The sequence below is a fragment of the Spea bombifrons genome, chromosome 7, assembly GCF_027358695.1.
Source record: "Spea bombifrons isolate aSpeBom1 chromosome 7, aSpeBom1.2.pri, whole genome shotgun sequence".
Taxonomy (NCBI): Eukaryota; Metazoa; Chordata; class Amphibia; order Anura; family Pelobatidae; genus Spea; species Spea bombifrons.
Window position 1 is genome coordinate 7927501 of NC_071093.1, and position 12867 is coordinate 7940367.

At 37.0% G+C, this 12867-nt stretch overlaps 1 protein-coding gene across 2 annotated transcripts in view; it reads left to right on the forward strand.

The window, feature by feature from the left end:
• The window catches only part of GPD2 (glycerol-3-phosphate dehydrogenase 2), a 77626-nt gene that overhangs the window by 16846 nt on the left and 47913 nt on the right, over window positions 1–12867 (forward strand). For both annotated transcript variants that reach the window (XM_053470474.1, XM_053470475.1), the window contains exons 5-6: window positions 1609–1706; window positions 2543–2706. In XM_053470474.1, the coding sequence (XP_053326449.1) occupies window positions 1609–1706; window positions 2543–2706 (262 nt within the window). The remainder of the gene's footprint in view (window positions 1–1608; window positions 1707–2542; window positions 2707–12867) is intronic.

A 12867-nucleotide genomic window follows, 5' to 3' on the forward strand; every position in this document is an offset into this window, starting at 1 on the left:
TACACAAACGTGCAATAAATTGAGTACATAATATAATTTACGCAATTATAAAGTAAAATTAAGTTGGCAAGAAGTCTCGTATTATCACAGGGCAAAATATTTCTTATTTACTTTTATATTCATGTCTGCTACTGTTATGTGTTTTTTTTTTTTTTCTTTTCTTTAAATAATAGAAAAATATCTATTACAGTGCAGGTTTGCCTAGATTACAATTTGGATATTTGCCCTTTTAAAAAAAATAAATATAATTGAATTAATGTAATTGTTACATAATATGGAGCCTCAGCCATGTGGGTGCAAGTATATCATTGAAGATAGGCTGTCCTTAAGTTGGCATCTTTGCTTTTCATCCCCAGTCTGACTCCATTGGGAAAAAAATTAAAAAAAATCCTGTACCCCGTCAAACTAGGATAATATTTGTTTAAAAGTGTTCAAATTTTTTTTGGGAAGTGTGATAAACTAATATTGGCTCTTATAATTGACGGTATATAAATTTTATATTCTCTAAAGTAATATTTAGATTTTTTTTTAAGGATCCAACCTGTTTATTGTAGATATTTTTTTCTTCTTCTGGAAATTCTACCCCTATGTGGCTTCTTAAATCCTTTGACATATCTCAGTGGTTCTGTCATGTTCCCTGTCTCTGTTCTCCCCCATGCTGTATACACAAAGTCAGGGCTTTCTGCCTTTTGTGAATCTACTTTATGATGGATATGGACTAAAAGATTGAACATCGGTTCAAATATGAATTTGAATACAAAATTCTATTTTTCAGTGTGATGAACAGGGTTAAAGTCTTTAGGTGTGAGACACAACAGCACATTTAACGTCCTTTAGTCTTAAATCTTTTTTTTTTATTGTATTATTGACAAGACAAATTGATGTTGCAACTCACCATTGAGCTTGCTGTATCTGCATGCTAGCCAAAGGCTGTGTGTTTTATGAATCACTTTAACTTGGATAGCAGTGTTTTTCCGGCAGAGCTGATGGCCAGAACTGACTCACAAGACCCGCAGCTTTGTATTATCTATGATGCTTATAAGTACTTACTCCTTTTGACACAGTGACAAATGTCCCTATTCCCCGAGAGATTAACAGCTGTTATGGGGGAGTCTGGGACAGTGTTTTTTTTTTTTTTTTTTTTTATTCATGTTTTACTTTGCTTTCATCCCAGTTTGTGTGACACTGCAACTCTCTGCCCAGGAAGTGCTCAAAATCATAAGTGTAACAGAAAAAATATTCCCCAATGCCACAGGAAAAATGTGTTTCATTACAGATTGCAGCCGATATTCATATATTCAATTATATATATATATATATATATATATATATATATTCAACTAGAATTGACAGCCTGAGACAAACCGATACATTAGGTAAAGCGGGCCTGGCTCGAAAGCTTACAATCAAGAGGTAATGGGGTATAGAGAAACAGAAGGTATGAAGAAAGGGAGAGGTAGTGCTGTAGATTGTATATTGTTATAGTGGGAAAAACATGCTTATTGAGTGGGTGTGTATTCAAAGAACCTATATCTCTGATGTCATTTGGATCGCATACAGTATGGAAATCTGGTACTACCCCATTGACTAAATGTCTTCTTTCTACAGTACAGAATGGTTAAAGAAGCTCTACACGAGCGCGCCAATCTCCTTGAGATTGCTCCACATTTATCTGCTCCTTTACCCATAATGCTGCCAGTTTACAGGTAAGACTTTTTTAAATTTTCTTGTTTCTGCATATCAACAAATTATTTGGAGGCATCTAATACCAGGTCCGTGAATAGTAAGGTACATAATGTAGAAATATCAAGGTGTTTGTGTTAAGTTCTTCCTAATGTCTGGTTTCTCCCTTCTGACAACCCATGATGGGGTCACTAAACACCTTATTCTTATTGCCAAAAGAGATGAATACCATAACATTGCCACACTAAGCATGCTGATTTAGGGCCAACTCGTACTGTATTGTTCACCGTATTGTTAAAGTGGAAGAATGAACATTTTCATGGTAACCCAAGTGGCTTGTTCATAAGGATAGCTGAATTGGTAAGAAAGGCTTATACATTGATTGGTTCACGTGCACGATGGTATACGATGAAAACAGGGTTAGAAAGAAGTGTTCATGACCGTTCATGATTCTCCTTTTTCATGTGCCTAGTTATGTACTATTTCTTCAAAGACAGTTATGGGTTTAGTTTAGTACCATGTTTATGTATTGTCCAACATTAAGTATAAATGTATTAAAATAGAGAAAATTTAAAATCGCATGATAATTGCCCCACAGGTAATTAAGGTGACAAAACTACCCAAAATGGAGTGCAAAGAACCCATGGATAATTAATAAAAAGTATATGCATCTGAGATATATTCCTTCCTATTGGTTTTTATATATGAGTAGGTTAGGATTATATATATATATGAGTAGGTTAGGATTATATATGAGTAGGTTAGGATTATATATGAGTAGGTTAGGATTATGTAATTGGGTGCAGTCAAGGTGGCATCATCATTTTGGCAAATGTTATTATTATGTTTTATTTTGTAGATGGTGGCAGTTGCCTTACTATTGGGTTGGAATTAAGGCTTATGATCTTGTAGCCGGAAGTCAGTGCCTGAAAAGCAGCTACGTCCTGAGCAAATCCAAAGCATTGGAACTCTTCCCAATGCTGCAGAAAGACAAGCTTGTGGGAGCTATTGTCTACTATGACGGTAAGTCCTATGTTTGTACGTCTTTTTGTGTTAACCATGCAAACAAGTCGTCTAAAATGTGTATTTATGCATAATTTCAAAAAAAGGGCTATCTTTTCAATTTAGGCAAAACCTAGCTACGAAATCCAGTTTCTGACTTTTTGTATGTGTGCAGCTCAGTAGGGATCTTTTTAGCTGACTGAGTCAGATCTCCATGGATACATTGTTTCTTCTGCCAGAGAGGGAATTCTCAATGTTTAGAAGTTTAGTGGAGCAAAAACAATGCCTGTCTGCTGAATGTGAGCATTACTCAACCCCAAAGCATATGATTAGATGTGTGTGTGTGTGTGTGTGTGTGTGTGTGTGTATGTGTATGTATATATTAGTACTGTGCAAAAAAGGCAGGTGTGAAAAAATGCTGTAAAGTAACAATGCTTTAAAAAATAGACTTATTAATAATTTATTTTATCATTTAACAAAATGCAAATTGAGTGAACAGCAAAAATCTAAATCAAATCAATGTTTGGTATGACCACCCTTTTACTTCAAAACAGCATAACATCTTCTGGGTACATTGGCACACAGTTTTTTAAGGAACTAGGCAGGTAGGTTGTTCTAAACATATTGGACACTAAACATTCTGCAGATGTAGGCAGCCTCAGTTGCTTTTTTTGTCTTCATGTAGTCCCGGACAGACTCGATAATGTTGCGATCACGGCTCAGTGAGGGTCATACCATCATTCCCGGGACTCTTTTTTCTTCTTTACGCTGAAGATCCTTCTTAATTACTTAGGCTGTATGTTTGAGGTCGTTATGCAGCAGAATAAACCTTGGGCCAATCAGATGCCTCCCTATGGTATTGCATGATATAGAAGTATCTGCCTGTACACCTCATCATTGAACAGATCATTAATTCTGATAAAATTCCCAACTCCGTTTGCAGAAATGCAGCCCCAAACTTGCAAGGAACATCCACCATGCTTCACTGTTGCCTTCAAACACTAATTTTATTACGGTTTTCTAGCCCTTCTGGGAACAAAATGCCTTCTGCTACAGCCAAATATTTTCAATTTTGACTTATATGTCCTTTGGGTAATACGGGATGGTACACACTGAGTGTGTTGTCTTCCAAATGTGTTTTGTGGCTGGAATTGCCACCCAAGGCTGAATGTTCCAACCCCCCTTGTTGTAACACAATAATTGCACTTCCTTATTATGTGAAATCAGCTTAGGGTACCATACTTTCTGTGTATAATATATTTTCAGGATTTGACTACGTTCGATTCACTTGGCTATATCGTACGTGAAACAGACCTCTTTTTTCTGTTGTGCTTAAAGCTATGATCCACTGTTTCTCATGCTCTTAAAGCAGTATCCTTGAAGATAACCGATGACCACATTAAAATCTCCTTAGAACAGATGGATAGATCCTTCATTTTACCATGAAAATTGTTCAACGTTTCATAAATAAGTTTATCTAACCCCTCCCTCACTAGCCTTTCTCTGGGATCGGTCAAGGAGCAGACATTACGGAAGAAAATCTGTACTGAGAAAATAAGAATAACAAGCCATTGTATCCCGAGAGTTTGAGATTAGCACACAAACGCAGGAAGAAGGGTTCTGTACAGGGAACACGTCACAATGAAATATGAAAAGAAATCCCCTTAAACACGTGGCTGTCTAGGGTTATAGATGCTTTTCTATGTAATTTTCACAACACATAGTAACCTACGTAGGTACCATTTGCCCATTTTCTTGGACATGAAATGTCTGCGATACTTCAGATAAAGCCAACTGAAGTCGTTGATAATTGGAACATTTACGATCAAAGAACACTTTTAAAGGAAGCCCCAGCATTATCTACTTACCTACTTTACTTTTTTACTATGTCATGTCAACTCATATACCAAATGGCTACCAACAAGCGCCAACAAGGTCCTTCTTCATACTAATGTCACACCTGCTCCTGGAAGTGGAAAAGGGCACATAGACATTGCCACTCTTGTCCCATGGTAGTTACAGCCATAAGTATACTGGATAAAGACCAATGTGTGCTTCTCCGCTGTTCTAATTCATGATACTAAGGTACCTTGCGCTCACATATTGCTATGATTAAAAAAACTGAATACATGCTGTACATTAGGTTAGGTAATGTGCGTGCTGAGAGTCTCGAAGGGACATAACAGTAGAACCTGGTGCTTTGGAATGGAATCTTTACTGTGCCTAAACTCCCACTAAATACACACGTTGGTGAAGATGTGAAAATGATGGTGTTATTTCCAACACCATTAACTAATGTTAATTTACTTTTTCCCAATGTAGTAGTACTTTTTCCTTCGTAGTATTTTTAGGTCCAGTCTGACTTGATGTACATAAAAACAGATGCGTATTTTAGTTGAAGGTTAGCCTTGAGATGAATTTTTGTTTTTTGCAATATCTTTTATATTGTTATCCAGCATCCTGTAGACTTTGAGTGATGTTGCCCTATCACTATAGCACCACCTAGCGAGAGAACAGGACAATAACCCAAAAATACATTTGCTTTCATTTACACTGCGTATCTGTGTTATGCCATTTTAAATTAAATGTCATCTTTATTCCTCACTTAACTTAAGAGGATACATTACCAAAATATATTCGTCTATATATATCTGACATGCTTCCCCTAGGAGTATGAGAACAGGTCAGCATTCAAAATTTGCCCCACTTAGGGGCATTACTGACTGGAGGCTTACCTTAGCACAAGCTATTATACGTCATCTATTCTCAGATACATATTTCACGATAAATAAACCCTAACTCAGTTTAAATGCTTGAGTGCATTGAATAAATATATATAATACGCATTTACATTCATCACTTTTTACACTTGCCATATCTCTTGCAAGCTGCATGTAAGAACAATGTTCAAAACAAAAGTAATTGCATGTCAGTGTCACCTCTTAAAATTCAAATACGAACTGGATAGAGGAACGCTTATACGCATGTAGGTTCTGTCAAATTTCTCTTAATTGCTTGAGGTTCTGTAAAAAGAATAGGTGTATTGGAAGTTTTTTTATGTGTAATGCTAACAAGATTTTAGCTAGAAATCCTTTAGCAATAAGAATTTTTCTTATATTCAGATAATACTCTAATATATAGGGATTACCCTAAATAAAATAATTTATTTTCTAAGGTACAAACTTGGGTAGATAATTTTGGTTAATTATACTGTGGGTGTCCGTAGTGTCATTTGCAATTTTGGTGTTGCAGAACATAGTGTTTTCTAAAAATCAGTCAATTAATCATTAATCCAAGTCAACTCATAACCTGGTCCCAAAACTGTTCAGTCAGGATGACCAGTTTGCTAAATGAAGAATAAAATCCAGGCTTTGGTGAATTCCATAAGGGCAGCAGGACACGCAAACATGCACTGTATGCATTTATCATAAGTATCAGTTTAATCCTAGATAAATTCCTATAAATACGCTAATATGAGGTTAGACATCGGTATCTCTTTTGCTCGTCATATCGACTAAAATGTTACCTGTATTCAGAAGTAACCCCCCTATTTAAAGGGACACTCCAGCTATCATGTGCACTTTATTGCATATAATAGTGTCTTTTAAATTTACACGATGTCACCTGGGTGAGTCTAGGTTAGTGGCGCCAGGGTGCAGTATTTCTTAGGTATCCCCTGTAAATAACATACACGCATACTACCACTTCTCTCCTCTCCTTATCCCAAGGGCCACAAACCCTAGGCTTACCACCTCATCATACTCTGACACACACTTAACAGCATACGCTCACACTGCATGCTTTCACCATACACTCACTCTAACATTATACACTGATACTTACATATGCATACTCACCCTCACTCTCACCTTCTCCTCCCCCTTCCACTCCTTCTCTAACCTTTCTCTTCATTTTCTCTACCTCTAACCTCTTTTTTTTTTTTACTGTACTCCTTGCCTTCTCTTCCCCTCCCCCTCTCCTATCTACAGTACAGCTCTCCAGCACCCTCTCCCTCTTACCTTGTGCAAGGAGCTTTTCAGCATCTTGCTACCGCTACTACTACTTGGTCACCCTGCTTGCAACTCTGTTCCCAGAACACCTGCAGATCCCCCCCTTATGCATTGCCCATCCCAGTCATTTCCCCTGCAGGCGATGTGTTTGGCTACACAAATCTCATGGCACGTGATGTTCTTACCACCAGTCAGCTCCAACACTGGCTCTTCGAATGTCTAACAAGAATACCGGCGCGAGTAAGCGGAAAGTGCTCTTATTGATTTAATTGGGAGCGAGTGCATGCCACTCATTGACTGCTAAGGTTATTTTAATTTTTTTTTAAGATGTTAAACTTCTCATAAAGTACTTTTCCTCACCAAAGAATAATGCATATTAAACCGTCCCTGTAAAGGAAGTTTTTGGGAATGGTTTGGATATTCAGCAATACTAGCAACGATGTTCTAACTGCTGCATTTAGTTCATTTCAAAAACACTTATAGGAATATATGCACACACACACTTTTATAGTGGTGAACATATGTGGACGGTTCTTGTATACAAACACAGAGATGAACACGTCGGTTTTTATATCGTCCACACTCAAGTATATGTGAGCATTAGAGAGACTAATTTCTCTTTTAGGGCTAACATGAACTAATAATGCAATTAAAATCCAAGGTTGATAATTATACCCTAGCATTGTGAAACGAGCATAGTCTTTATATAGCCAGAGAACACAGAGCAGCATGAATGGTGTAAGCACCAGCGCTACCAATTCCCAGACTAGTCCAGGGGCTATCCTCGCTCCGTCGTAGCATCTGGAATCTAAAGCATATGTTGAATGTTAGCCTGGGTGCACACAATGTGTCCTATTTATTTAAGGCTTGTTTTGAAGGCACAAGTTACAAGTTTGTTTCTTAGGGGTACATGTCAGACCTGATTTAGCATTGACTGAAATTCGGATACTCAAGAACAGCAAAAAGGCAACATTTGGGGGGCGGAACGTGGCTGCTATCTGAGCAGTGATCTGTCACTTTGGTTTATGTAGCTCTAGGATATCTAAGAAGGAGGCATGGTAAAGATTTCAATAAATTAGAATATGTTTTGATTAAAAAAACCAAAAAAAAAACCTATACACTGCTTTCAACAGTAGTTGTGAGAAATTAATCTACTGAAATGTTTATTCTAACACCGAATGCAAAATGTGCTGGTTTAAAGGAAATAAAATACACAATTTTTTATATTATTTAATATAATATATATTTATATATTTTTGGTATTTCTGAAATTGTATTTAGTAGTCATAAAAATACAGTTGCTCAATATACTATTGTATACCATTATTCTTGCCTAGATTTCCATAGGCATAGCTTTTGATATCAAATTATGTAAAAAGAAAAAAAGAATGAGAATATGTTTTTCTTCTTCAGACTAGCTTCAGCCTTTAAATATGTATGTTTGTTTCGCTAAGTATGTGTATATGTGTCTATAGTATAAAATATACGATGTACACTCATCACATCTTGTCAAAATGTTTATTCACGAATACGTTTCATAGGACTTTATGACCTGAAACGTATAGGAAGTCTGCAGTATGCCATATCGGATGTATGTATAATATTCTACCTTGATTTTTGCTATGTAACAGGGTCTATTCATCATAAGGGGTTTATCTTATATGAGAGAATTAAGACATCATTCTTTGTTATCCTTTAAGGTTAATTCATCAAAATGTCTGAAATTTATCAATGTTTTATGAGGAAAGCCCACTGAATAGCATATGAAGAAGTCATTTTACTCTAAAGTGAGATAAATAAGAAGCTTTTGATAAATTGACCCCAAAGTATAATACAGTTTTGTGCTTATCGGTAAAAATATGTTATGGTGTAAAAGCATGTTTCTGGCAGGAAGGAAGACTAACTATTGAATTTAATGGTGACACATTTAAGTCCCAAGCAACATATATATATATATATGACATTTTACGTAATGCATGCAAATGGTGAAATATTCTATGTTTTGATCCCGAGATGTTGTAGACCTAATGCTTAGAAATGTATATTCTCTTTAAAATTTATTGTGGATGGCCAATTTTCTATATATCTGCTCAGCATGGGAATGGAACAATTTAACAATTAAATTATTATTATTATATCTCAAGTATAATACTCAGATTTGTCTGCCCTTTTCTAGGACACTGAGAGATTTCATATTCTATATTTGTAGAAAATTAACACAACTTAAATTTTTGTTCTAATGCACATTATAGCTGAGATTTTGATACTAAGTATTCTCTATTGTTTTAGTTGTTTTTCTTTTGTGTGCGTGATTGAGAAAAAAAAATGTGAATTTTTCTGAAAATAAAGAAAAATATTTTTAGATTTCCACCAGTCAATATTCCATCAGATTCATTCAGCTCCGTGCTGTGCAGTGAAGCGCAGATTGGTCCTCTAACCTAATAAATCATTTACTAATAAAAAGAAAAAAATACTTTTCCAATGTTCCCGTCTGTTATCACTCCTGTTCTTACTTTTTTTCAGTGGAAATACATATATTTAAGATCGTTATTTAAAAAATGTTACAAGTGTTCTGCATACCTCAGTTGTAATAGTGGAAGGAAGAAATGTCTCTCTAGGGTGCCATGCTACAATTTACAGGGATGATGAGTGCTTTGGATATGGTAGTTGACTCTACTCCATGTCTGGAGCCAGGAGGATAGTTGTGTTGTTGCTGTTATTGTTGTTTCATACATAATACGTGTAGAGCTGGACCTAATCACTGCCAGGTACAAACCGAATATAATTATGGGTATGATGGATTTCATGTGGGCACTGTCCTTGGCCTCACTCGGGGAGCACCACTTGCAGCCACTCAGGACCTACCTTCGGCGATTGCATTATGTCTAATGAGCACCTGGTATGACATCATATCCCAGTGTTCTGCCTCGGAAAGATGTACATAGTCATGTGCAAGCTGCTATTTAGGTAGGCTAAACTCAGACCTCCTTAGTGTAAATTGGCTGGGATTAGAGATCCCCCTTGTATTTTACCCATTCTGCAACAGCGTCTCGGGGAGCCTTATTGCCCAATAGGGTGACCAGTCTCTGGCTTTGCGGCAGAGGGTCTGCGTCCTAGTTAGCCTAGGTCTTTTTACTACTCTTAGAAATGTATTCCTTCCTTGCTGTCTAGCACACGCACTTGATGAAATGCAACACACCGAAACATTATATAATGTTTAATACATAAAATAATACATCTGAAATCTAAAACTTTGCTGGTAGTAACTGTGCCATCATTCTAATACATTAAGCTAAACAGATCTTTCCCCTCACCTTAAGTCCCCTCTATTTATCATGAATAGGTGATGTTAGGCTTTAGTTTGAGCAAAAAGGTAATGTGTAATTAAAGAACCTACAAGTTTGTGTGAAAAAAATCTAACAATTGGATATTTTAGTTTGATCATATACCTACTACACACCTATATATGATACATTAGTAGGAACCGCTAGCGTGTGATTAACAGGTTAACATTCTTGATAATTTATAAACCATTTGGAAGGAATCTGTGTAGGGTGGGGAGAAGCACATAGGCGTATGACATCACAACAGCATGTGGGCACCACGGGGCAAATGTCGCACCATCGGAAATCTATCGCAGTCAGCTGCTGAGTAATGACGGCAAAGGTGTTCTTCACGGTAGGGGTGGGGCCGTTTAAGTTCCTTGAAGGAGAAAAATAGATTCCTTGTCAAATAATTTATGAAAATGGGGAAGGTGTCATGTTACCAGCCGCCTTCATGGTGCAGTTGCAACCTTTACGTATACATATGAATAACATTAGAGGAATAAAGGCAGTGGGAGCGGGAGTTCCGTTATCAAGCAAGTACCAACTAGTAACAGGTTCTTGAAACAATATCATTTTTAATCAGTCGGGCATGGCTAATATACATTGTTTCTTATCAGGTACCATTAACCTTTTGAAAAATGAGCAGCTACAAAAGCACCGCCTTACCGATGTACTCCACACAGTAGTTGTACCATGGGTCAGGACACAAAGTATTTGCAACAATAATCACAAGAAATCATATACACCAGCATTTTAAAGTTTGGGTTCACTTTTTTATGAAAAGCAAATTAGTCCATTAAAATAACATGAGAAGGATCACAAATCCAGCGCAGATGGAGTTAATGTTGTAAATGACTACTGTAGCTGAAAACGGCTGATTTTTTTAATGGAATCTTCATGGTGTACAGGGGCCCTTTATAACTCCCATCACTCTGATATATCCGTTTAATGTATATTAGTAGTTTTTAACCTTAAAACTCATACCAGTATATGCAAAATAGTCAAAATAGTTGATTAGTGCAAAATATTGCAATTTACACATGGGAACTTCCCAAGGTAGCTTACACAGAGCTCTCCTTATCTTGATGGAGTGGCTTTGTGAAGAGGGGGAGGTTATTGGTGTGTGGGTGGTGCTATGCACAGGCAGCCTTTAGTCTACAGGAACTGGGTGGGGAGCAGGGGGAAAGTGGGCGGACAGTAGGTGTGGCCAAATGCCGCCCCCTGCCCAGAGGAAGAAAAAAGTCACCCAGAGACCTGGCAAAACAAGACATTGCCTGGAGACTCCAGGTAGACCCCGGGAGTTCCCAGGCAGAGATGTAACTTTATTTGTTTCATTGGTGGAACAGCCTTCCGTCAGAACGGCTAGAGGTCGATATAGAACAATCATTTACTCATGTACGCCTTTGTGTTATCTTGAACATAAAACTAGGACCAAGTATTGCTGTAGCAGGGAAATGGGTGAACTGGATGGGTGATTATGTATGTGAGTGAGGGTCAGCAACTTTTTATACTGCAATAAAATATTCGTAGCCACTAGAATCTATATATATATATATATATATATATATATATATATATATATATATATATAATGTATTGTTCAATTCATGTATTCCAGATCAAAATTCTAAGCAATCCCAAGAGGTGGGTACAAATTGAAATGACTGTCGTGATATTTATTTTCTGAAAAGAAACAAAAAAATGATCCCATTGGAGAAATGCATTAGATATGGTCATGGCAAATGAGAAAGAATTGAGAGATGGTGAGAGGACACGGTGGAATTTTAAATTCACGAGTGTTTAACCCATTTCAGTGAGCATTTTGCAGCCCTTAGACTCCGGCTGCAAATGGTCAAAGATCTAAACAAACAGATGATTCCATAAAAATAAATTGTTTTGTCATTGCCCTGGTGGTGGACAAACAGTCAAATCGAGTAAAGTCGGAGGGGAAAAAACAGTTTAATATGTGGTTCCCTTGGGGTAATTGTAGTTCATAGTCCTGCTCTCACCCCACATCCTCTGCCATAATCTCCGAATCCTGGAGGTAAAAAAGGCAGTGGAGTGAAGAAAATTCTGCAGCAAGACATAATGATACAAAATGACAGGAACAATAATGACAATGAATTTCATGTCTCCAAGTCATAAGCCAGGGATGCCTGACTGGGCTGACTTACACAATTAAATTGTTACAGGTACAGCAGGAGATTCGGTTATCATCTGCAAGCTTTTTGCAAGAACGGGGTGCCACAGACCTGCTGTGAGCGCACAAGAATGATTTTGTTAGAAACATATGTTAAAACCCTTATGTGTGCCTTTAATTTTTCACGTAGCAGATGTCATATTAACACAAGGCTTGGGTAGGGGAGATGAATCCTTTGCCAAGGTTTGGTATAATTGTGTGTCCCCCACTCCAAATACACCTGCACGTGATAAGTTTGTAACCGTCTTGTAATCATGCCATGATCTAATTAGTGAATGTGCTCTCATTTATGAAGGCAAACTACCTAATGGGACCATATCTTAAGAAAAACTTTTGATATCCTGTATAACTGTACGCACTGCCTATACTGATGTTAAATAGGTTTTCAAAAAAAAATTAACACTTATTTTCATTACTAAGTGCTATTATTTAGAAATGCCATTATTTTAATTGTTTTCAGAGTCCATTAATACAAACAGGTTTGGTTCAACAAAGGCTGCCTCTGTAGGGATTCCTTGGGTTATGGTTGCACTTTGGCCAACTTGGTGAATTTTATGTAAAAGACCTGAAAAAAGTAGAACTGCAAAATGAGATTCAGGTGTTTTTAGAAAGCAGGTGTTGTAGGTCCCGTGCATTGCCAACTTCC